The sequence below is a fragment of the Cricetulus griseus genome (genome assembly GCF_003668045.3).
Source record: "Cricetulus griseus strain 17A/GY chromosome 1 unlocalized genomic scaffold, alternate assembly CriGri-PICRH-1.0 chr1_1, whole genome shotgun sequence".
Lineage (NCBI taxonomy): Eukaryota > Metazoa > Chordata > Mammalia > Rodentia > Cricetidae > Cricetulus > Cricetulus griseus.
Genome location: NW_023276807.1, coordinates 51,072,416 through 51,098,791, shown reverse-complemented (window position 1 = coordinate 51,098,791; position 26,376 = coordinate 51,072,416). Strand labels below are relative to the sequence as shown.

Sequence of the window (26,376 nt, the reverse complement as noted above, 5' to 3'; positions counted from 1 at the left end):
TTAGGTACAAATGCTGCTGGCCAATAACTAAGATTTCTTATTTGCTAGCTCTCTCTTAAGTAACACCCATAACTACTAATCTATATATTTTATAAATTTATCTTATTGAGGATGCCAGTGGCAAGTGTCCTGACTTCCGAGCTCACTTGGCAACTCTCCCTCTGCTACATCTCCCAGAATCCTCCTCGACTCCTAGTCCCACCTATGTTGCTTTCCTATTGGCCAACAGTACTTTATTCATCAACCAATAAGACAAACATATACACAGAAGGACCTCCCCTATCAAAGATCTGAGTATGCCAAGCACACATAATACTGTGACCTATACTCTCCACCCTGTGAATATTTTAAAATCTTTGCTTTTCATTAGGATTGGGGGGATCTGTTTACTTCAAAATTAGGGGTAACGATGTATTTGTCCTCTTTAACATCATACAGACCTTAGGTAGATGCATGGTTCCTCAAAACCCAAACTTGAGGACTGTCTACAACCTTCCCTCCCAGCCTTATCATATTCTTCACACATTCCACTTTCCAGTCAGACTGGAAGGGTGGCTCCTGGAGTCAGCCACACCCTCTGTGGTCAGATCACCTTTCCACTCATAGCCTAGTTTCCCAGATGCTATGAGAGCAGAATGGAAACTGTAACTTATAATAGACACTAAGCTAGAATGAGCCTCAGTGTCTCAGGCAGGGTTGGCTGACACAGTGTGACTGAATATACAGGTATAAAGTGTTCATGTTTTTTTTTTTTTCAATTTTTCAAGACATGGTTTTTCTGTAGCTTTGGAGCCTGTCCTGGAACTCGATTTGTAGATCAGGCTGGCCTCGAACTCACAGAGATCCACCTGTCTCTGCCTCCCAAGTGCTGGGATGTAGGGGAAGCTGTAGCCACGCCTTCTTAGGGGCTGGCTACAAGAGTACCTGAGGGCTTGTGAGGGCGTGGTCAGAGTGAGTAGGGGGACTGCGTTTTCGGTTTCGGTCTCTCTTTGCTTCTTGCTGTACAGACTACCACCGGCTGGCTGGTTCGCTCTGTAAGTAAGGCTTTTCCCTATTAAATACCCTTATATTTCTACCTGACTCCGTATTGGTAATTTCTTACTATACTGGGATTCAAGGCTTACACCATCACCATCGGACTAAGTTTCCATGTTAAGCTCAGAACAAAGGCTGCAATTAAGTCATGCAGTGCAACACAGCCGACCCCTGCCCAAGATATCTCAGGCTTATTACAACCTTAGTTTAGAATTAATTTTTGGTCTTTGTATACACAGAAACTTTTTACTCATGCCAAACTTTTCACACACTACATGGGGTTGCAACCCACATACAGTTAAACTGCGCCCTCCCTAGACTGTAGAAATTCTGAGAGTAGTAAGACATTACCTGGGGCTGAGCTGAAAAGGAAAAGGGAATTTATTACACTGTGGTGGTTGAGAAGTGGGATGAAGAATCCCAACTGATGAGTGGAGCTGCCTCAGATCTGGCTCATGAGAATTGATTGTCAAACTTGCAACAATTTTGAAAGCTGGTTGCAAAAAAACACAGCCTTTATTAAAAATGCTGTGTACTTGTAATTAAGTAAATTTCAGTAAAGTAAATTATAATTGATTGCAATTAGGTAAATCACATTAGAAACAAAGGTTAAAAACACTCAAAACGGGCTGGAGAGATGGCTCAGAGGTTAAGAGCACTGACTGTTCTTCCAGATGTCCTGAGTTCAATTCCCAGCAACCACATGGTGGCTCACAACCATCCATTATGAGATCTGGTGCTGTCTTCTGGTGTGCAGATATACATGGAAGCAGAATGTTGTATGCATAATAAATAAATAAAATATTTTTAAAAACACTCAAGCCAGGCGTTGGTGGCACATGCCTTTAATTCCAGCACTCGGAAGGCAGAGGCAGGCGGATCTCTGTGAGTTCGAGACCAGCCTGGTCTACAAGAGCTAGTTCCAGGACAGGCTCCAAAGCCACAGAGAAACCCTGTCTCGAAAAAACAAAACAAAACAAAACAAAACACTCAAAACTTATTTTTGGTTGTTCTATAACCCATTCTATTGAAGTGATCTCCATCTACTGGATTTGTTTTCCAGAAATTCCAAAGAGTGTAGAGGGGACAATTTACCATACAACTCTCCCCAGCTTCTCATCCAGTGATATTTGCTTGATTGGTAGCTTGAATTAGGTCATGATAGAAGTACTGACAGCACAGAAATTAACAATGTCATAAATCAGTGCTTGATACACCTTCACCAGTACAGCACTGGGAGTACCCACTTCCTTGACTTGGGCAACTGAACAGATAGTGTCTGTCTTCAGTAGCTAAGGGGACATTGTAGAGCAGAGTTGAGAAAGAATAAAATATGAAGGTTTTGTTCTGTTCGGTGTGTGTGTGTGTGTGTGTGTGTGTGTGTGTGTGTGTGTGTGTGATCATTTATGGAGGCCAGATGTTGATGTTAGGTGTCTTCCTCTTATCATCCCCCACCTTTCATTTTGAGGCAGGGTCTCTCACTCACTGAACATGCAGCTCACCGTTTTGCATAGAACGGCTGGCCAGTAAGGCCTGGGGTTCTGCCTATCTCTGGCCCCAGCGCTGGGGTTATAGACATGTGTCACTAAGCCCAGCTGGGAATAAGTAGGTGCTGGGAATAAGAACTCATGTTTGCATAGCAAACACTTTACTCACAGAACCATCCCCCAGCTCCATGAAGATATCAAGTTTTGAGTGTACCAAAGTTGAGGGGTCTGTGGAATAGCGATCAAAATTTAGGAACTATTTTAAGTGGGAAAGGGATTAGAAGGATCACATAGGAGTAGGGGGAAAGCATTGCTTCAGATTTTTTGTTTTGTTTTGGTTTGGTTTGGTTTTTCGAGACAGGGTTTCTCTGTGTAATTTTGTAGACCAGGCTGGCCTTGAACTCACAGAGATCTACCAGCCTCTGCCTCCCATGTGCTGGGATTATAGTCATGAACCACCACTGCCAAGCTTCAGATTTTTATCAGACTCTTTTTCCCCCACTAAAGTAAATTGTTGCCACACATAATTCAATAGCAATTTATTTACATTTTAATTTTTTTGTGGAGATCAAATTCAGCCTCTCACATAGTAAGCAAGTATTCTACCACTCAGTTAACTACACCCCTAGCCCTCGACAGTAATTTAAAAAAAAGACAATTGCCCTTATTAAATCTATCTAAAGAAGTCGGCATCACGTTTTCACACTGCATTAGGTTATGCAATGTAGAATTAAATGACATAGCCACAGCAGCATCCACAGCTTCCATAAACCTGTTGGGGCACATAGCTGAGAATAAGTATATAATGAGACCAATGGGAGCAAAAGTTCAAGAGTTTTCTGTAAGTAGCTCACAGAGTTTGGAGGCCAGTGAGTACCAGTGTGTATTTCTGCAACTAAGGGGACAACTGAGAGTTCCTTTTGCTGCAGAAGCAATGGTGGGGCATGAGCTCTGCTATCCTCAGGCACAGGGTTTCTGCCAACTAAGTCTCATTTATTTATTTATTTATTTATTTATTTATTTATTTATTTATTATTTTGGGTTTCTGAGACAGAGTTTCTCTATGTAGACCTAGCAGTCCTGGTACTCGCTCTGTAAAACAGGCTGGCTTCGAACTCATAGACATCTGCCTATCTCTGTCTCACGAGTGCTGGAATTAAAGGCATTCACTACCACCATGTGGCTTTCTTTTTTTTTAATTAAAATAATATTTAGTTAGTTATTATTGAAACAGTATCTCTATATATAGACTAGGGTGGCCTTAAACTTGTGGCCATCCTCTTGCCACTGTCTCCCAAGGTGGTACCTCCACAAAGCATCCATGATCCAAGCTCTGTGGATATTTTCATTTCACTATCCTTTTGAAGGTTGGTTTCATGTGTGGCTTGTCACTTAGGTTATATGACAAATGTTTCGTATCTAGAGTTGCACATGTGTTTCAAACAGGTTGAAGTATGAGGGAGGAGTGTTATCTACATCAGGAAACAAAGACCTTCCAGAAATCCCCAACAGGTTTCTGCTTATATGGAAGCCACGTATCACAAAGACACCCTAGCACAAGGAACCTGGCAGACATGCATAATAGTTGCACACACCATCTAGATTCACACACCATCAACCTGAGTGAAATTTAAAAAGGAAGAATGCTTAGGAAGGTAACTATTACAGTGTGGCATGCATTTTAAAAGAAGGACATTAAAAATCGAAAATACCAATGACAGTTTATGCTGGAGAGGATTGGAGAAAGAGGAACACTCCTCCACTGCTGGTGGGAGTGCCAACTTGTGCAGCCACTGTGGAAATCAGTATGGCGACTCCTCAAGAAAATGGGAATGAGTCTACCACAAGATCCAGCAATTCCACTCCTAGGCATATACCCAAAAGAAGCACATTCATATAACAAGTACATATGTTCAGCCATGTTCATAGTAGCATTATTTGTAATAGCCAGAAACTGGAAACATCCTAGATGCCCCTCAACTGAAGAATGGATAGAGAAATTGTGGCACATTTACACAATGGAGTACTACTCAGCAGAAAAAAAAAATGGAATCTTGAAATTTGCTGGAAAATGGATGGAACTCGAATAAACCATTCTGAGCGAGGTAACCCAATCACAAAAAGACAAACATGATATGTACTTACTCATATGTGGACCTGCTTTATGATACACAGTAGTGACCATACTTTATCAGAGCTGTTTTTAATGATGTTGCTCAGAATGGTTTCCTCCCAGATGATGACTGAGAAACTAACTAAAAAAAAAATGGTGCCAAGTACCACAAGAATAACAGAAAAAAATTCAATAATAATTAATCAAATAAATAAAGATCTTATGACTATTATATTTTTTAAAAAGAAGGACATTATTATTTAATAAGGCAAGGCCAACAGATGAAAAGTAACTTCCACTGGAAATACAGGGGCTGGGGTTAGGGAGGTGGCCTGGCTGGTAAAATGCTTGCCTTGACAGCGTAAGGACTTCAGTTAAGAGTCCCAGCACCCAATTAAGAGCTAGGGATAGAAGTATAGGTGTGTAAGCCCAGCACCGGGCATGGAAGGGATGTGGACAAGACAGGCAGTTCTCTGGAGCTTATTGGTCAGGCAAGCTAACCCTATCAATCAGTGAGCTTCAGTTTTAGTAAGAAATGATGCTGTCTCAAAAAATAAGGTGGAGAGTGACTGAGAAGACACTTGTCATCAACTTCTGACTTCCACACAAGCACATGCACACATACACACTGGAAAATATTGTGAGTCAGACATGGTGGCACATGTCTCTAATCTCTAGGAGGCTGAGCCTGAAGGATTCTGAGTTGAGAGCCACCTGAGAGACAGAGTATTGAAATCCAGCCTGGACTACATAGAAAGGTAACATCTCAAGACAACAAAGCAAAGTAAACTCTTAGATCCCAAAAGGAAGCATGCCATCTCATGGTGGGGTGAAGACCATGAGGAACCACTAGGGTCAGTCAGCAGAGGCAGAATGAATGACAAGTGTGACCAAGAGATCTGATTATGGTTTCTATGGGAATGAACAGGCAAGGCTGGGTAAGCAGGTCTAGGATTGCCTTATCTGGGTGATTTGCATTCTCTGGGGCACAGGGGTAATCCCTCTTTGTTTGCTACCTGGCTGATTTTGGAGTAATTAGAAGCTGTGCAGAGCATGAGAATTCAGTAAAGATTGTGGCTGGGAATATGACCAGGCCTGGTTGGTTTACACATGAAAGGCAACCTCACCTAGGTTTTCTTCACCTACCATTCATTTACTGTATCTGGAAGTTGATCATGCTGGGAGGAGCCAGCCACACCTTGTCTGAGGTCTTTCTCAGATGCCAAAGCGTCAGAATATGGGGAATTGCTGGGGATCTAGTCCAGTGGTACAGTTTGCCTCACATGCTTGAGGTCCTGGGTTCAATTCCCAGTATCATTAAATTTAAAAAGCCATGCCTGGAATCCCAGCATTTGGGAGATAGAGGCAGAAGGAACCCAAGATCAAGGCCAAACTGAGCTGCACTGATGGGGGAATGTCTTCCGTTTTCACCACACTGCATATGACCCTATGTGGAAAACCAAACCAGAATATGGAAAATCAAAGCCATGGTTACATGTGTAGCATGATGGGGCTCATTCTCTCAAATAATAATGTAAATTCATGATCTCAATTAAAGGTAGGGTTATTTCCCACCCAAAATATTCAACATATATTGACCAGGTTGGCTTCCAACTCATCGAGATCTCCCTATCTCTTCCTCCCAAGTGCTGGACTGAGCCAACATGCCAGAAGTGACTGGTTCTTATATCCATGGCAATTGCTTGACCTCATGCTCAATTTGGGTGTGTAACATTTGGTGAGCTGATTCTTTTTGTGAGGTAGCACCATCTAGTGGGAGATCATCGGAAATGATAATAAGTGATCATGAGATAAGGACTCTCACTTGATTACTGAAGGCACCTCAATTTCTCAGAATGCAGTTTAACAAGCATATATGACTAAGGCAGTGTGCTAGCCAGGGTTCTCAGAGTAACATGACCAACAGAATTAGTATATATTCTTTCTAAACATAACTTATTTAACTTTGTTTTATGTGCATTGGTACAAAGATGTCACACCCCTGGAACTAGAGTTACAGATAGTTGTGAGCTGCCATGTGGTCACTGGATACCAAACCCGGGGTCCTCTGGAAAAGCAGCCAGTGCTCCCAACAGCTGAGCCATCTCTCCAGTCCCTCTTTTTTTAAATTAAAGATTTTTTATTTTAATTTTTATGTGTATGCGTATGGGGTGTTTATCAGTGTGCCTCATGCCTGGCCCACCTTGGCCAGAAGAGGGAGTCAGATCCCCTGAGACAGGAATTCTAGATGGTTGTAAACCGTCATGTGGTTGCTCGGAATCTAACCTGGGTCCCCTGGAAGAGCAGCCAGTGCTCTTAACTACTAAAGCCATCTTTCCAGTTGCCAAATGTATCTATTCTAAAAGGAGATTATTATATTGGCTTATGTGATGATACGAGCCCGTGGGTTGTGAGACACTAGGCAATTAGGATGTCTACATCATGAGATTTGCCTTTCAAATACGCTCAGTTTATCACACAAACAGTCCTCACAATATCATGTTATTATAAAGATTACAGTAGTCCTGTGTGAACCGACATCTCACCAAACCGGGAACAGTCGGGCAGGAAATGATACAGGCTTTTGTTGGGGAATCCTCTATGGTGAGGCAGCTTCAGGAGCGCACTTGACCCACGTCTGCCGTGAGGTCCTTCCGAGGTGATAGTCTGGGAGGATGGCACTGTTGGACGTTCCAGAAGGTTCTTGAGAGCATTGTTCAGTGGCAAGTGCTCATAGGCGGGCATGTGCGAACTCTGTGACAATGCAGGGAACTCGATGGTTGCTGGAGTCAGAGTCTCACATGGCTGGTCTCCAAGTACACGCTGCGGATGGGTATCAGTGTGGAGGCTGACGATGCTGTGAGTGAGATCCTGGGGCCACCTCCCAAGTTCCAGTTTTCATACTGTTCCAGTGAGCATTAGCTTTATATTTTCTGGGCACACAGCTTAGGGCTGATTCGTTAACTTATCAGAGCCTGTCTGAGGCTTGGTTCAGAGTTGCCTTTTGGCTGGCTCCCCTTACCTTGCAAGCACTGTGTTATTCCAATTAACCACAAAATGGTTTTCAAGTTACACAAGCATTTCAAGTTCATGTTCCTAGCAGCTTACACGAGAAATAGAGAGATACTCCAAACACTTATGAGACACAGTTCTGTGTGTCCATGTTATTAATGCCTTAGAACATCTCTGACAAACTAGTACATATGATGAGATTATTTCAGTTTCTTTTTGCTATACTGGACAAGGGGTAGGGGGTTGAACTCAGGAGTTTGAATTTTCAGTTCAAATGCTGTGTAAATGACCTAAAAGTTTCAATTTCTGTTCTGGAAGGACTTTTTATCTCCTGTAACTGCAACATTGAGTAAATCCAATGTTATTCTGTGAATGGCTGAACTATACCACAAATCAGTGTCTTAATCACTCAGAGTTCTTGTTGGCTTTTGTAGTGATATGTTATTTATGATTTATTAAAGCTTGACTGAGGATTTAGAAAAGCAAAGTCAGGCACACACCTTTAATCCCAGCAACCAGAAACTAGGAGGTGGTGGTACACACCTTTAATCCTAGGACTCAGGATTAAGAGGTAGATGGATCTCTCTGAGTCCAAGGCCACCCAGATCTAAACAAAACTGATCCAGTCTAAAAGAGAATTTTAGCTCACACCTTTAATCCCAGCACTAGAGGGGAATAGAAGACAGGAGCAAGTAGTCAGTATGAGGCATTCTGTCCACCCACACAGAGCAGAGACAGCAGTTTGAGACTTGGTGAAGAGCTCATGCCTGGATCAGCTCTTTCAGCCTCAGCTAGAGGTGAGAACTAGTGGACAGCTGCTGCTTTACTTCCTGATCTTCAGCCTGAACCCCAATATCTGTCTCTGTGACTTTTATTTATTCATGTTATAGGCTTGGTTGATATTAACTGGGAAGGAATGAGAGCCTGAAAACTGAAATGGGTCCTTATGGAAAGACCCTGTTGACACAGAACATATTGAACCCTTAATTTCTGCCAAGTCTTTCTTGCCAATAGGAACAGTTATTCCATCCCATCTAATATTAACTCTGCTCATGAAAGCTGAAGGGCTACTCCTGAGATACTCGATTTGTAAGACACCATGGTGTGGGTGTGCAAGCAGCATGACTCATGGAGGAAGGCACAGATCTTGTCCTTAACAGTAGTCACATCAGTTCTCTTCAATTTTGGACTACTACAGTATAGTCGTATTTTCTTGTTGGGACTGCCAGCACACAAATAACAACATGGAGACTTATTATTATGAAAGCTTACCATTAGCTTAGGCTTGTCCCACTAGCTTTTGTAACTTAAATTAACTTGCTTTTATTAATCAACGTTATGCTGTGTGACTCGGTTACCTCTACTCTGTACCGTATGTCCAACCTCTTTGGGGTCTCCCTGGAGCTTCTCCTGCTTGCATATATTCCTTCTTCTTTTCCTCCCCCAACCCCTGCAATCCTGCCTATCCTCTCCTGCCTAGCTATTGGCTGTTGAGCTCTTTATTACACCAGCCACAGCAACACATCTTCACACAGTGTACAAATATCCCACAACACTGCAGCAGCCAAAGAATAGGGTTGGTCCTAAAGGATACTGTTAAGCTGATCTGAAATTTCTTTCTTTCTTTCTTTTTTGCTTTTTGTTTTTTTTCAAGATAGGGTTTCTCTGTATTGTTTTGGAGCCTGTCTTGGAACTTGCTCCGTAGACCAGGCTGACTTCAAACTCATAGAGATCTGCCTGCCTCTGCCTCGAGAGTGCTGGAATTAAAGCCGTGCACCACCAACACCCAGCCTGAAATTCCTTTCTTTCTTTCTCTCTCTCTCTCTCTCTCTCTCTCTCTCTCTCTCTCTCTCTCTCTCTCTTTCCTTCTTTCTTTCTGAGACAGGGTTTCTCTGTGTAGCTTTGGAGCCTATCCTGGCACTCGCTCTGGAGACCGGGCTGGTCTCGAACTCACAGAGATCCTTTGCCTCTACCTCCCGAGTGCTGGGATTAAAGGCATGCACCACCAACGCCCAGCCCTGAAATTTCTTTTTAAGGTTTTTAAGCTGGTGAAACATAGAGACTAATTGATGTAGAAAGTTAGTTTACCTGTTTTAGTTTGGAATAGTGACAGATGTCTAGAGTGGCAAGAACAGAGATGAGTTGGTGTGATGGCTATTTTGGGTTAACTTGACTATGTCTGGAATGAACTATAATCCAGAAGTGGAGGGCATGAGTTCGAGACCAGCCTGGTCTACAAGAGCTTGTTCTAGGACAGCCTCCAAAGCCACAGAGAAACCCTGTCTCGAAAAACCAACCAAACAAACAAAAAAGTGGAGGACACACTTATGATCCATATCTGAGGCAGGAAGACAGCACACCCTTTTGATCCAGATCTTGAGACTGGAAGACATACAGCTTTAATCTAGACCTTGAGGCTGGAGGGCATACCTTTAATCAGGGCCTCACCTTCAGCTGGAAATCTATATAAAGACAATGGGTTGTCTTTATATAGAGGATATCCTTCCTTTCACCTGCTTGTGTGACACTGGCACCTACTTCTTCAGTATTCCAGCATACAGAAGATCAGCTGAGATGCCCAGTCTCGTGGGACTGAGTAGCTACTAGAGTCTTGGACTTTCCATTCACAGCAAGTCAATTGTTGGAATGCAGTCATTCCAATAAATTCCCTTACACACACACACACACACACACACACACACACACACACACACACACACACAGAGAGAGAGAGAGAGAGAGAGAGAGAGAGAGAGAGAGAGAGAGAGAGATATTCATTCTGTAAGTTCTGTGATTCTAGGGAACCCTGACTAATACAATCAGGTTGTAAAATTTCCCATTGCAATCAATGATTATTGTAATGAAGTTATATTTCCTGAGGGCTTGGTGACCATTGAATGTGTACTACTAACCTTCTAGAGTGAAACTAAAAGGTTACACAATAGTAATTTTTTATATTATTTCCACATTTTAATATACAATTTCAGGCATTATCTTGTTTAATCTTAGCCATTGTCTAACTTGAGTAACTTATTGTGGCAGTTCTAGGATGCAGAGGTTTATTTTAAAACATAACGAGACCCTTCTCAGAACAGTTTTACTTGACCCAAAGACCAAGGGGTCCAGGTACTCCGGATTACCAAAGATAGACCTGAAACAGTGACCCCTGCCTTAATTGTCTCAGCACAGTGATGATTAAAGACACAGGTACTAGCTAGGTGGTGGCGGTGGCAGCGGCAGCGCACGTCTTTAATCCCAGCACTCGGGAGGCAGAGGCAGGCAGATCTCTGAGTTCAAGGCCAGCCTGGTCTACAGAGTTAGCTCTGGAACAGACTCCAAAGCTATACAGAGAAACCCTGTCTCAAAAAAACAAACAAAGACACAGGTACTCATGGGCATAAGGAAATCAGAAACAAGTCCTATCAAGAAATAAAGGAAAAGTGAGACAATCCAGAGAGTGGGAGGGGCTCCTAGGAGAGAAAAAGCCTGTAATATCCTTGTGCAAGGGCTTTTATAGGGCTATGGCAGACACTGGAGACATGCTGAAGGTAGCTGCTATTGAGATCTCTGGGCTATCATATGCTCAACCAAAGGAGGGCCATACACTCTTCACGTGTCTTCCTGGCCCAAGATGATCATGGGCTGTTAATATGTGTCCTGTTCAGTTAGGGGCTGAGGAAGCCCCCTCTGTCCATCCCTGGCTCCAGTTTTGCTAGTTATCAACCTTGATTGTTTGCAAGCTACTGCATTGTATGCCTAAGACCTTGCAGGTGTTGCCAGTGCTGTTAATTATGCTAAGCTTTCTGTTCTCACAGCTGAGACCTGGCTGTCAGTAGCTGTTCAGCTAACTCCTTGTCTTCAGCATCACCAGATCATCTGGTGTCTCTTTCCACATGTAGGTTGAAGCCTTCTTAGACATCATCTTTATTATTTACAATTTGGTCTTTTGCAAAAAGCTTCATCAGAAGCAGACATATGTAAAAGAGCAATGGTACCTGGCATACAATCCCCAGAAGAGGTTTCCTGGAAGCTAGCCAGCCAGCTTGATGATACTGGCCTTGGGTTTCAGAGCTTCTGTCTGTTTCCTATTGTGTCTGTGAGGCTACCTCATACCCAGTTGCAAGCTTGTTTCTCATCCCAATGTTTCTGGTCTGTTTTATGCTGAGATCCTTTGTAACCTGAAAGGTCATTCTGTGTAACATATGTGGGCAACCTGAGGTTTTCACTGGGGACCTTTCCCCTTAGTAGCTTGTGTTTTATGTCACCTTGGCACAAACTAAAGACATGAGATGAGGGAACCTCAGTTAAAGAAAGTGCTTCCATAAGATGGAACTGTAGGCAAGCTTGTAGGGCATTTTTAAAATAGTGATTGATGGGAAAGGGCCCAGCCCATTATCGGTGATGTCATTCCTGGGCAGGTGGTCTTGGATTCTATAAGAAAGCAGGCTGTCCAAATCACAAGGTGCAAGCCAGTAAGTAGCAGCCCTCTGCTTCAGCTTTTGCGTTTCAGGTTCCTGCCCTGACTTAATCAGTGCTAGATTGCTACTTGGAAGTGTAAGATATTTCACCCTTTCCTCCCCAAGTTACTTTGGTCATGGTGTTTCATAACAGCAACAGTTTGGAAACAGATTTATGCAATGGGGTGGGGGAGGAATGGAGTTGCAGTAAAGAAACTGCAAACACGACTGACTTCCCTATGATATGGTTAAGGTTTTTCTTGTAGATTGAGAGTGAGAACTCCCAGAGGTATCTGGAAGAATCCAGAGCAGAGACAGAAGTAGACTGAATAGGGCTGGCAGACTAGACATGCCCAGGGCTATCTGTGAGAGAGGGGAGAATAACCAGCGATAGTGAGTAGAGAGATCATAGTGAGAAGAGGAGGAGCTAAGAGCAGTGAGAATAGCTGGGTTGTTAAAGGGTGGTGGTGGTGCACGCCTTTAGTCCCAGCACTCAGGAGGCAGAGTCAGGAGGACCTGTAATTTGAGGCCAGCCTGGTCTACAGAGTGAGTTCCAGGACAGCCAGGGCTACACAGAGAAACCTTGTCTCGAACCCCACTCCTAACAAAAAAGAAGGGTGAGTAACTGATGGGTAGGGAGGGCCAGATGAGTGGTGTGGAGGCTTTGAAATATATAACAGAGGGAACCTGGAGACAAACACAGACCTTGATATGTTCATAAGTGCCTGATATGTTGATATGTTAATTGGAGAGCCATATGTCACTTTTGCCTGCAGGTAAGGGGAATGAATTTTTTCTAGACAGGTACCAGTTTCACAAATTCCTGAGGAATGCTGGCTTTTGTCTGATCCCCAGAAATCTCCCATAGCCCAGGTTGAGCTCATTTCTTGATCTTTAGACTGTCTTTTGGAGTTTGGGGGATTGGAGTTTCCTTTGGGCCTGACAAAGGCATAGCTATAAAAAGCTAGCTCCTGTATCATTAGTATCCTATTTTGGGGAGACAGAACTGAGACCCAGGATAACTTTTACTAATAATTAAACTACAAAAACAATATGTGAGCACTGGCTTAGGCTATATGAACAAGGAAAGGATAGTTCTAGGGTGCAAGATGGGCCAATGATTTTGTTGTTGTTGCATAACCCTCATCCCCTTCTCATGCTGTCTGAATCCAAAAGTCTTGTCTGTAAGCCTTTGGATGGCTTGGATGGGACAGGTATTCTGGAACTAACTGTAAGCCTTTTGGGCAGCTCGGATGGGACAGGTATTCTGAAACTCGGGAGTCACAGAATACTAAGTGTTAGGCAGCTCAGATGGAAAGGTATCCTGGAGCTCGGGAGGCAAGGAATTCCACAGGTCACAGTAAGCACAGCAGCTTACAGCCCTGTTTCGAGGGGGGGCTTCCTCAATATATCAGCTCTGCTTAGGCAGAAAAGGGCTTCTCCTGTGAAGTTGTCTCGACTCCAGTCCCCCAGAGTGTAACAACTCTGCTCTGTCAAAGGGTTTAGCCAAAGGAAAGTCTTCACTCAAAGCTCCTTCAGGGACTCTCAATCTCCAATTACGTGGGGACACAGGGTTTATATTTTTTTTCAGGGGGCGGGGATTGGTCAAATTTGAATCCCTGAACTGATTGGCTAGCTCTCTGTTCAGGGATTGGTTAGTTTTCTGCTTGGGCTTAGGACCAGATTCCGCTCTAGTTTCAGGGCCAAAATGTGTTTCTTTTACTGGTCTTTTTAGCTTTCTGGCTCTAGTTTTAGGGGGAGGATGTATTTCTTTCACTGGCTGATTCAAGGGACAAAGGGTGTTTCTTTGGCACTAGTTTCAGAGTCAGGGTATATTTCTTTGGTTCTGGTTGCTGGGTCAAGTGTGTTTCTTTGGCTAGATCCTTTCCCCCACATTGTCTAAGACAATTCAAAGGTATGGAAAAAGCCCATGTTTGAAGGGCAGGAGGCGAGCACTGTGTTTGAGTTTGCCTTTGCTAGCAAGGCTGTTTTATTCACTTGTTAAAGAATGGTGGAGTAACAGTTCGAAAATTTAGGTGCTGTTGAGTGTCATTTAAGGTAAAGTAAAAAAGCCTGGTGTGGAGCACAGGTCTGTAACGCTTACACTCAGCACTCAGGAGGCTGAGGCAGGAGGATCTCTGCCACTTTAAGGCCAAAATAGCCTATAATTCAAGTTCCAGACCAACCAGGGCAACACAGTCCTTGTCTCGAAAGAACAAAACAACTCCCTCCCCCCCAAAAAAAACACACACACAAAGAAAATATCGATAATGTTGCCAGTTGGGTTAAACTCCAGAGCCCGCTGGAGGATCTGGTCCTAAGCTCTGATTTTCTGCCAAGAAGGGTGTCTTCGCATCCTTCATTAGCGACTCTTAGAGTAAAGTTGCCCACAGCCTCCGAGAGGCCCTCTGGTCGTCATGGAGACGTCGCACGCCCCTGCAGGCTCCTCCTTTCACAGGGCCGGGGGCGGGGCACGCAGTGGCGCACGCGCGTTTTCGGAGCGGCGTCGCGGTGGTTGCCGGGAGTGAGCGTCCAGCCGCCGGACCAGGAAGCGGAGGGCGGAGCCGGCTCCGCGGCCACTGGCTGGACCCCCCTGGGCAGGTCGGCGCTGGGCGTGCGCGCGGCGGTGGCTGGGGCTGCGGACGCGGACGAGGGGCGGGAAGCAGAGCCGCGGTGGGCGGGCGTGCGTGCGAGCGTGCGACCGAGGCGGAGGCCGGGAGGCGGCGCGGGCTGCGGGCGCAGAGGTAGGAGCCACGGCGGCGGACGAAGCAGCGAGTCACCCGGGGGAGTCCGCTGCCCGAGGCGCGACGCGGCTTCCGAGGGGACGCCTGTGGACGGCACGCCGCCACCGCCGAGCAGTTCTCCAAGCTGAGCACCTCGAAAGGGTCTCACTTCCAGCCAGCTTTGTCTTTTAGGCCAGAGGTCCATAAGGCAAACTTTTGGGTTGGAAAGCGGGAAGACTCCCCCTGGGCGAGCGGGTTGTGCCGCCTCTGGGCCCCTAAGTTTATGTTAGCAGGCGAGCGCAGCGTGTGTGGAGTAGGGTGTGTGTGGGGGACCACGGCGTCCCCTCCTCCCTGGGCTGCCCCCCGACTGGCTTCTGCTCTTCCTTTTCTAGTGCTCCTGAACTTGAGTTGTGTGTTTTCTGCGGAGTCGAGAGGCATTTCGGAACGCTTCGGTCAGTTCCATGGTGCGCCAGCAGAGAAGCCAAAGATAAGAGTAGACAGACTGGAAGATTGCAGATTCTGGGGTGGGAGGAACTGGGTACTGGAACGTGAAGATTTTTCAGTTTTAGCTTCTCAGTATCTATGCCCTGTGAAACGTCCCAACTCTCAGTTGGGTATCCTGTTTGGTGGTTTTGGTTGACCGAAGTAATGAAAAGTTTCTCTACCACACACACAGGCTAGCTCTAGGATGTGCAGTACAGATGCTGCAAAAGGAGGAAAAGTTAGCTGGAACTCGAAAGAGTAAGCTAGCTGCTTGCTCTGGGTGCCTTTGTTGGTACCATATAGGTCGCTTTTATTTTGGAGACCTTTGCTAGGGTTCCTGGGCCTCTCCAACCCAGGTTTTATTTGTTAAATTAGGGCTAGCACTAATGCCTAGCTTTTCAGAGTTGTGGGCATTACGCACTGTCAACTTTTTGTAAAGCGCACAGCTTGGATCTGTACTGTAAGTATTTTTTTAAAAGGCCAGGTTAATCATCTGACCTTACGAAGTAAAATAGAAATGTTCCCTGTTTTACGAGTTGCAACCTGCTTGTTTTCCTGTCTTCTCACTTGTGAATTTTTTCTTACTCTTTTTCTCACACTCTTTTCCTCCTCCTTCTTTCCTTCCTCACTTGCATATTTATAGTTGTTACTTCTTACCAAATACAACCAGAATAACAATTACTCTTGGGAAAAAAACTTCCATAACTACTTCCTCACTTTTGCAGTTGAACCAAGCATGTACAACATTGACAGTGCCCCCCTCCCAGTTTGAAATTGAATTTAGAGTAGTCCTGTAGATGATTATTGCCCAGGTGTTAGGAATGGAAACTGAGAGAAGGATCTGTTTTACTCTTCAACCCTTCTTGCCTGAAGTTCACACTGATTTTTTTTCTTATGAGTGCCTTTCTTTTTTTTTTTCTTTTTTTTTTTTTTTTGGATGGTCAAGATTAAACCTGAGGCTTCATAAATGCACACTACCACATGGTATTGTCAAGCAAGCTATATCTCCAGGCACTTCTTACTGTTTGTTTTTTGTTTTTTGTGTGTGTATTTTTTTTTTTTTTTTTTTTTTTTTTTTTTTCGAACAGGGTTTCTCTGTGTAGCTTTGGCTGTCCTGGAACTTGGTCTGTAGAACTCACAGAGATCTTGTCTCTGCCTCCCAAGTGTGGGATTAAAGGTGTGTGCCACCATGGCCCAGTCATCTTCCTGTTTTTATACTCAATGCATGTGGAGCCAGTTAGGATTCTTCAGCTTCCCTGAAGATTTGGAAGCAATACTTAACTCAATAAAAACTGAACTTGAGGTTCTGTTGTTTTCCTAGGCTAGTAATTTTTAGTACTGTGCTGTAATGATGCTGAGCTCCCCATCCCTAACGGGTCACAAGGGCACCATTGATACACCATTGTGTACTGGGTTGCTGGGCATTTATGTTTAGTACAAAGTATGTATTAGATGCATTTTCAACTTAAAATTATTTTCATTGTATGAGGGGTTTATCAGGCATCCTCTGTATCTTTTTCCTCCTTTCTGAACATTAGTTCAATAGTGTGAAATTCAGTTATAGAGGCAAGTGTGAGCTTTTCTGAGACTGCAGGGTGCTAGGAAGAGTTGAAAAAAGAATTTTTGTAAGCTTCTTGGTGACTCTTGGTCCTAGTTGTTCTAGAATTCACCATGTAGACCAGACAGCAATCTGCTGGCTTCTGCCTCCAGAGTACTGAGATGGAAGGCATGCGCCATAGGGGCTGGAGAGATGGCTCAGAGGTTAAGAATAGTGGCTGCTCTTCCAGGGGTCCGGAGTTCAATTCCCAGCAACTACATGGTGGCTCATAACTATCTATAATGAGATCAGGTGCCCTCTTCTGGCATGTAGGCAGAACACTATATACATAACAATAAAAATAGATCTTAAACCTATTGGTGCACGCCTTTAGTTCCAGCACTTGGGAGGCAGAGGCAGGCAGAACTCCTAAGAGTTGAGAGTTCGAGGCCTGCCTGGTCTACAGAGCAAGTTCCAGGACAGGATTCAATACTACATAGAGAAACCCTATCTCAAAGAACAAAACAACAATAAAAAATCTTATAAAAGGGGAGAAAGGCATGCATCACTATGCCCAGCTTTTGTAGATGTTTTAAATACTTTAACCCAGCTTTCTTAGTCAATAAGAGTACATTGTTTTTTAAAATACACCATTTTGCTTATAGCAGTTTTGATTTCCTTCCTCACAAAATTTGCTTCCTAATTTCTGCCCAGATTTTTGTTTCTAGAGCACTTTTCTGTAGTAGAAATGATATATGAGCTCCACGTGTGAGTCATGTTTGTAATTGAAATTTGTGTGTTTGTGTTTATGGTGATAAGAATTTAACCCAGAGCCCCATTCAGTTCTATCAACTGAATTTTATCCCCAGCCAGAGAGAGAGAGACACACACACACACAGAGGAGAGGCAGAGACATGGAGAGAATGTGCATTTATATATGTCTCTGTATATCTATCTACCTATCTATCTACCTATATGTATATATTTATTTTAAAAATACTTAAATTATTGGTTGCAGTTAGATTACAAATCTGAGTCTACATCCTGACAAACACTGATACTTTTTGCCACTGGAAATCATATGTAGGCTTATGGCTGAGGGATATACTGTAGTCATTATAGAGAAAGTCAAGAATTACTTAAGTACTTTGATTTTTATTACACAGATCCCAATAGATGATATACACATTACAGATTACTGAAGGTAAAGCTGACATTCAAGATTATTAATTAGTTGCATAGTTTGGACTACTCTAGAAGACAACTGTTAGCACTGATAAGGCAGCAAAGAGTTGTTTTAGGATTTCTTGGCTTTTCTATAAAGTTGGCATAGTTATTAAATGTAGCATTCGGTGTTTTCCCCTCAGCAGAACTGTTTACACTGGTCTGTGGTTTGGCAGAAATGGCAGGGGCACTGCCCTTTCCAGATCTGCTGCTTGCATTGTTAACGAAGTGCTCTCTAGTAAGAGAGCCTCTCTGAAGGAGATGATGCATTTTATTTGTTACAAGACAGGCAAGCAGAAACCAGATTCCAGGTTGTACCTTGTATTTGTAGGCAAGTCTCATGAATGTCAAAATAGAGCAACAGAGGATGAAAGTCCTCTGCCCACTGATAATCTCTGGAAACTTCTAAGTGTCATTGAGGCCAATATGAGGAGACTCCAGTTGGCAGCTGGGTCCCTGAAGTGCTTACTCATGAGATAGTCCTGGAAGTCCTTGTGCACCTCCACTCCAGCCATGGCCATGCCACTTGAGGTGCAGTCGCTATAGTTTTAGAAAGTAAATATTGGACTGATGAGATGGCTAAGAGAGGTAAAAATGTGTGCTATGCAAGCCTCAGAACTTGTTTACTCCCTAGACCCTCAAAAACTGGATGTGGTATCTTGGTATCTTGGTGGCTCTTATCTACAATCCTATTAGCTCCAACATCAAAAGGAAAAGTGGAGACAGGAAGATTGCTCTGAAGCTCCCAGGCCAGTTGCTGTGAAGTATACTGAGGCATGTGTACTTATTCTTAAATATATGAACATGAGCCAGTATGCATACACAACGAAACTTTTTTCTTTTTTTGGGGGGAGGGGTTCGAGACAGGGTTTCTCTGTGTAGCTTTGGAGCCTATCCTGGCACTCACAGAGATCCGCCTGCCTCTGCTTCCCAAGTGCTGGGATTAAAGGTGTGTGCCACTAATGCCCGGCCCCACAACGATACATTTTAAAATAATTAGTAAAAAATATAATTAGAAAATAAGTTCTAAAAATACTGCTTATACATGCAATCAATATAGGGCATCTTTGCACTTAGAGGGTTCTTTTTGGTGCCAGGTCTTAAAGCTTGTGTGCTTGTGAGTCTGTTTTGGAGACAAGGTCTGGTGTGTAGCCCAGTCTGGCCTTAGGGTATCCAGCTGAGGATGACCTTGAACTTCTGGTCCTCCTGCTTCCACCTCAAGAGTGCTAGGGTTAGTGGCGTGCATCACTATACCCACTGTTGAAGTTGTAACTCAAGGCCTTGTGTGTGTGCTAGGCTAATGTTGAACTAACAGCTACATCCCCAGCCCTGCTGTCTGATACCTATTTTATACTTTACCTGAATTCTAGCTAGCACATTTCAGATATAAACAGGCACATGTTGGTCATAGTTACCACTGTACTGGACAGCATAGCTGTAGGGCTTTGGAGAATAGTTGTGTTTTTACTGATCGCACTACTGCCTATTGTACTATTTTTTAAAAAGTAAGTGAATACATATAAATGCTAGCAAATAAAAGATAATTTTGTAGGAACTAACTTGCCAAGGTCTGTAGACGTGGCATGCAGATTTGAGTGATCTGAATTTATATTAAAGGTGTGTTTGTTTTTGTAGCATTATGGATCCAAGCTTGTTGAGAGACAGAGAGCTATTCAAAAAACGAGCTCTTTCCACCCCTGTGGTAGAAAAACGTGCTGTGCCTTCTGAGTTGCCCTCGGCCTCATCCAAGAAGAAGAAAGCAAAAGTTGAACATGGAGGATCATCAGGCTCTAAACAAAATGCAGGTGAGTATAATTGTTTTAGGACTGTTTGGTTTCACTTTTTCAGGAAAGTAGTAATGACAATTTCAGTTTAATTTTGAGACAGGGTGTCTTTGCAGCCCTGCTTGGCCTAGAACAACTTCTTCTTCTTCTTTTTTTTTTTTTTTTTGGTTTTTCGAGACAGGGTTTCTCTGTGTAGCTTTGAAGCCTATCTGGCACTCGCTCTATAGACCAGGCTGGCCCTGCACTCACAGATATCTGCCTTTCTCTGCCTTCCAAGTGTTGGGATTAAAAGCATGTGCCACCACCTCCTGGCCTGGCCTAGAACTTCTATGTAAATAAGAATGTCCCACAGAGATGCCTGCCTCTTCCTGGGATTAAAGGCGTGCGCCACCAACGCCCGGCTAAGTTTAATATTCTTAATGAGTTTTAGATTATTAGTTAAATATAAAGGATGGAATTTAAGCCCATGATACATTTATAATCTCTGTTTTAAAAATTAGGATATTAGGGCTGCAGAGATGGCTCAGAGGTTAAGAGCACTGGCTGCTCTTCCAGAGGACCCGGGTTCAGTTTCTAGCACCCACATGGCAGCTCATAACTGTCTGTAACTCCAGTTCCAGGAGGGGTCTGATACCTTCACATAGACATACGTGCAGGCCAAACACCAATGCACATAAAGTAAAAATACATAAAACTTTGTGGGGCTGGGGAGATGGTTCAGAAGGTAGTGTTGGAGGACTTTAGTTTAGATCCCAATCCATGGGTTTACATACCTGTAATCCCCATCCTGGGGAGGCAGAGACGGGAGGATACTTGGGACTGTAGACTGGCCAGTCTACAAGGCTGGTGATACCTAGGTTCAGTGAGAAACTCAGTCTCAAGGTTGGGTGGTGGTGAGGCAAGGTGGTAAAACACTTGCTGTGAAACCCAACAAACATGAGTTCAGTCCCTGGAACACATGATGGAAGGAAAGAAGAGGAATCCTGGAAGTTGACTCATGACCCCCATATATGGGTGATGGTACATGCATTTACACACACATATGCACAAATACTAATAAATAACACCTCTTTTTGACACAGCTTCCATGATGTATGCATTATTACATAGTGGGGGAATTAGTATAGTTTAAAAATCTAGAGATTAGTGATGGCAGGATGATTGAGTAGATAAAAGTGATTGTCACACAACTCTGGCTACCTGAATGGGATCTCCAAACCCACAGAAAGGTGGAAGAAGGACTCCACAGAGTTGTTCTCTGACCTCACATCATGTGTATGTATACAAAAGTAATACCAACAACAAAATCTAGACATTTAAGATCCAAATGTTATAATACTGTCTGGAATAGTTCTGGGTACATGGTATTTATATACTTAGGTTTTATAAGCCCTTTATATTATTAGTGTTATTGTTATTTTGAGAAATGATATAGTCCAAAAGCTGGCTTGGAACTTAACTGTGTAGCCAAGACTGGCCTTGTTTCATGACAGTCTTTCTGCCTCAGTGTCCTGTCTGAGAGTAAAGGTGTGAGCCACCATGTCCAGCTTTGTGTTTATGTTACGTAAAAAAACATGAAAAAAAAATGATGCTTTGTGGAATTGATTTTGTACTGTCAATTAGTGTTCTTTGAAGTAAAATTAATAGATTTCTGCTCCCTTCTCCTTACATAATTATGTACAAAAAGTCATCCCATCAGTAGTGGAGATGAACAGAAAAAAGAAGTCCTTTGCAAACCCTGGCATCCTCCACAATTGTGTAACAGACTTCCTAGGGAGGACACCACTCCCCTATACAAATGCTTACTTCCTATTTGGGAACTGAGTGGCAGAACAAAGTACATATACTGTCAAAGTTGGACTTGGTGAAACAAAGAGTTTTGTTAGGGTTATTTTAGGAGCAGAAAGGATTCAAAGACAGCTGCCATCACCAAAGCTGGAAACCTAGTAGGTAGCTCCACTGGTTGGGGAGTGTCCTTTCCAGGTGGTTTGGCTGGTCTCTGTTCCCAGGGGCTTGTCTGAGTGTGACTCTTAGCAGTCTTACTGCTTATGTATTCTTGGGGAGGGAGAGGCCTAGTCAATCTGGTCAGTTACAGGGACTTCCTGAAGCTGTTTTGAGTTGTTTACTTTCTGTCTTGACTTCCCTGCAGGATGGAAACAGCTGCTCAACCACAATCCTCGTAACACATCAGCTATTTTGCATTTGTTTTCAGTCTCTGTGTGTGTCAACTTAAAATGGCATTTATTATAATATTAACTAATTAGAGCTGGGGAGATGATGGCTCAGTTCATCTGCGTAAACATAAAAGCCTGAGTTTAGATTCCCAGGACCATATATAAAGCTAGGTGCATCCAGTGCTAGGAGACAGACAGGGGGATCCCTAGGGCCTGCTGGCCAGCCATCCATTCTTGCCAATCAGTGAGTTAAGTTCAATGAGATTATTTAAAAAAAAAATAAGGTGAAGAGTACAAGATACTATTCTGTTTTATAATAGTATTAAGTGGCCTTTTAATTCAAGAATATACCAAGAAGACTTGGTATATTTAGTAAAAGGTATATTTTCATTTTTTTGTTAATATTAGAAATAATCTCTGTCCACTGAGCTTTTTTTTTTTTTTAACCTTTTTGCGGTACTAGGGTTTGAACATGGGGTGTGCGTTTTTCTCAGCCCCAGCTGCTTGCTTTACTTCCTTTTTCAGATCGAATCTGTTTCATTTATCATTTGTTTATTTATTTTGGTTTTTTGAGACAGGGTTTCTCTGTGTAGCTTTGGAGCCTATCCTGGCACTCACTCTTTAGACCTTGAACTCACAGAGATCTGCCTGCCTCTGCCTCGTAGTGCCTGGCCCATTTATCTTTTATTTTAACATTTATTTTTATGTGCATGCGTGTTTTGCCTGTATATATGTATGTGAATCACAGGCATGCAGTGTCTGCAGAGGGCAGAGGAGGGCTGTAGGTCTCCTGGAACCTGTGTTACAGACAGTTGTAAGCTGCTGTGGGGACACTGGGAATTGAACGCAGGTCCTCTGAGAGAGCAGCAAGTGCTCCTAACTGAGCCATCTCTCCAACTCCTGTTTCATTTGCTTTTTAAAATGTAATTAAATATTTTCTAACAATTACTTTATATGTATAGGTGTTTTGCTTTCATGTATTGTCTGAGTACCACATTCATGGCTGGTGCTTGGGGAGGCCGGAAAAGGGCATTTGATTACCCTGGAACTGGAGTCACAGACATGAGTTACCATGTGGGTGTTGGGAATTGAACCTGGGTCCTCTGGAAGAGCAGCATATGTTCTTAACTACTGATCTATATTTCTAGCTCTTAATGTTGTTTTTAAAAATGGCATATATTTTAATTTAATTAAAATAATAGATTTCATTATGACATTTTTATACATGGATAGAAGTGATTTATTCTGAGATAATTTCCTGAAGTAAATTTGTAGCTGTTGTTTATGGTCTGAAGGTAGTGTAATAGTTTTCTTAGTTTTCCTCGCAGGTAATAGCAAAGCAATATTAAGATTATAAAGCATATCATCTGTATAGCCATTGGGATATTAAGAAATAAAATGGAAGGGAGAGAGATGGCTCAGCTGTTATGAGTGCTTGCTGTTCTTGCAGAGGAGTAAGGCTTAATTCTCTGTATGCACATGGCAGTTTAGGTCTCTTAACTGTAATTCCAGAGCATCTGGTGCCTTCTTTTGGCCTATGTGGGCAACAGGCATGCAGGTAGTGCACATAAACACAGGTGAAGAAACATCCATGTGAAGAAAAGGAAATTTCTGTATTTCTTTTTTTTTTTTTTTTTTTTTTTTTTTTTTTAGCCAGGGTCTTTCTGGCCTTGGTCTTGTGGCAGTCTTCTTGCCTCTCTGGGATCACAGGCGTATGCCACCACACCTGGCATAGAACCATCACATACTTTTTTTTAAAGTGTGTGCTCGCACATGTGTCATGGAATGTGTACAGAGGCCAGAAGACAACTGCAGGTGTCTTTCATTGCCTTCCACTAGGAACAGGGTGTCTTGTTGTATAACTTAGCTATCTGGCTCTTGAACTTCAGGAGGTTGTCTTGTCTTTGCTATCAATGAGTGCTGTAGTACAGCCTTGAGCCACTGGCTCTATGTGGGTTCCGTGATCTGAATTCAGGCCCTCATGGTATGGCAAGTGCTTAACCCATTGAGTGGTCTCCCAACCCCAAACTGCCACAGTTCTGTAGGTGTTGAGTGTCTTTACTACTGTTGTTGTTAGAACTGGGTATGGTAGGATAAACCTGTAATCCCAGTACTTGGGGAAGGGAGGTCATCTTGGGCTGCATTTCAAAATGAACAAAACAAAACAAAAAACCCAAAAACCCAAACCCCAAATATTTATTATTACTCTGTCAGCTCTAACAAAAGCGTCTCACCTTTCTTTGTAGTTTTCTGCATTGAGTGTCTTTAGGTCTTGATAGTGTGACTAAGAGAAGTAAAAATAGTCAGCTGAGCATGGTGGCACACACTTTTAATCCCAGCACTTGGGAGGCAGAGGCAGGTGGGTCTCTGAGTTCAAGGATAGCCAGGGCTACATAGAGAGACCCTGTCTCAAAAAACCAAAAGTAAATAAATAAGTAAAATAAAAATATATTGTCTTCAATCAGTTTTAAAGTATTGGATTTTTAATAAATAGGGACTCTGTGCCATAGTGGCACATGCCTGTAATCCCGTCATTTTGGAAGCTGAGGCTGTATGGTTGCTGTGCGATTGAGGTCAGCCTGGGCTTCGTATCAAGACTATATCATTCCCTTCCTCCTGTCTTAACAAAGGAACTCTATAGTGGAAATGTCCATGTTGTGGTCCTTCCACCCCCTCCCTGCCCCCCCCCACCACCTCAGATAGGGTTTCTCTGTGTAGCTTTGGTTGTCCTGGAACTCACTGTAGACCAGGCTGGCCTCAAACTCAGAGATCCGCCTGCCTCTGCCTCCCAAATGCTGGTATTAAAGGTATGCACCACCATCCCTGGCCCGGAAACGTTTTACTCTGGATTTAGAGACACATTTTAAGTAGGATTTTGCTACTGAAATACTTCTTTTTAATCTGTGTGATCAGGTGCAAGTTACTTACTCTAGCAGTTAGCTCTGCTTAGTTTTTAGTTTTCTTGGAGACTAGAATACTGCTGTTCAGTATTCCCAGTAGTGCATGCTGGGATAGTTCATAATAGTTTTTGAGGTTCTGTATTAAGTAGACTGGTAAGTTCACATTGTGAACTGTATATTTAATGAAGGATACACACCAAAAGTGCACATTTCACTTGTTTTCTGCCAGAAATGTTTTAGCCATTCAAAGTCAATTTCATTGAAACAGCTGGCTTCAGGAAATTTTCATTTTCCTCAGAAGAGGCAGAAGGCTGTTGCAATAAAGCTTTTGTTCATCTTCTGAGGAGCGCTAGACCACCTCACTATCACGTTTTCTGATGTTGTCCATCATACTCCTGAGAGGGTTCGGCTCGCTTTTCAAGTCCTTCACAGTTTTGTTCTTTGCACAGCAACAGCAGTCAAGTGCTTCATACAGGAAGGCCAGCACGACTAAGGATACCACAGTAAATATGAACAAAAGCAGGATGACAAAGCAGGCAGTGTTCCAGTTGTCATGGAAAGGGTAAATTGTTTGGACTTGAAAGCCAAGGTACTGATAAACAGAGGTCGTGGTCTCATTCCAGTGGCTAGCAGCCATCCTCAGGACCCCACTTCTTTATTGCTGTTTGGGATCTACACAGAGGGAGAAAGTGAATATATCATAACCAAACAACAGATTTGTGTGTTCAGATCTCAACACAAGTTCCTTAGTAAATTTATATAGTTACCAGGGATGTTACTTGTATTCTAGCAAAATTAGTGACTGAATTATGTTTAAATTATGTTTAGTTTTTATGTATTTTGCTTATTAGATAATATTTGTGTTTAAGATTCACACACAAGGAAGAAAAATACAGAATTCACTGCTAACCAAGGATGAACAACCACCAGCTTGAAGCTTGACTAAAGCAGTTGTCAGTGAGCAATTATCTGGGTGAATAATAAATGTAATTATTCTGTGCTTCTAAACTTCTTGGTTTAGGGTGTTTCTGACTTCTATTTTCATTGACAATTTTGATCTGAATCTAGAAATTGAAGCTGAATACAAAATAACAAAAACAAAATACAGTTTTCAGTATAAGGATAAAATACTTAAGTTGCCTGTGAAGTGATGTTACTGTTGGGATTATTAATTAGTTCTGTAGATAATAGTCTTGTTTTGTAAACCTAAGTCACCATGGACAGTAATTAAAGTGGATGAATTTAGGGCTGCCAAGATGACTCAGGGGGTAAAAGATGCTTGCTGCTAACTTAATGACCTGAGTGTGACCTCCAGGATCTCTGTGGAAACTAGAACTGACTATGCAAGTTTCCCTCTGACCTCCATGGCATGTGAAATGCCCCCCCCCATGTAACGACTTATTTATTTATTTTTAAAGATTTATTCAGTATGTATAGTGTTCTGCCT

The 26,376-nt window shown here is 42.9% G+C and overlaps 2 protein-coding genes across 6 annotated transcripts in view; one reads left to right on the top strand and one right to left on the bottom strand.

Moving 5' to 3' along the window:
- Positions 1-14,612: 14,612 nt before the first annotated feature.
- Gtf2e2 (general transcription factor IIE subunit 2) overlaps positions 14,613-26,376 on the top strand; it is a 43,016-nt gene continuing 31,252 nt past the window's right edge. Inside the window, exons 1-3 of one of the 5 annotated variants that reach the window (XM_027391262.2) lie at positions 14,865-15,026; positions 15,220-15,279; positions 19,707-19,876. In XM_027391262.2, the coding sequence (XP_027247063.1) occupies positions 19,711-19,876 (166 nt within the window). In that variant the 5' untranslated portion in view covers positions 14,865-15,026; positions 15,220-15,279; positions 19,707-19,710. The other 4 variants (XM_027391265.2, XM_027391261.2, XM_027391263.2 and 1 more) reach the window with 4 other exon arrangements.
- Smim18 (small integral membrane protein 18) lies at positions 25,279-25,566 on the bottom strand. Its single transcript, XM_035452939.1, has one exon. It carries the CDS (start codon positions 25,564-25,566, stop codon positions 25,279-25,281), a length of 288 nt encoding a protein of 95 aa, XP_035308830.1.

Bases quoted from the DNA above. Each gene is read 5' to 3' on its own strand.
- Smim18 (XM_035452939.1), bottom strand. From the start codon at position 25,566: ATGGCTGCTAGCCACTGGAATGAGACCACGACCTCTGTTTATCAGTAC.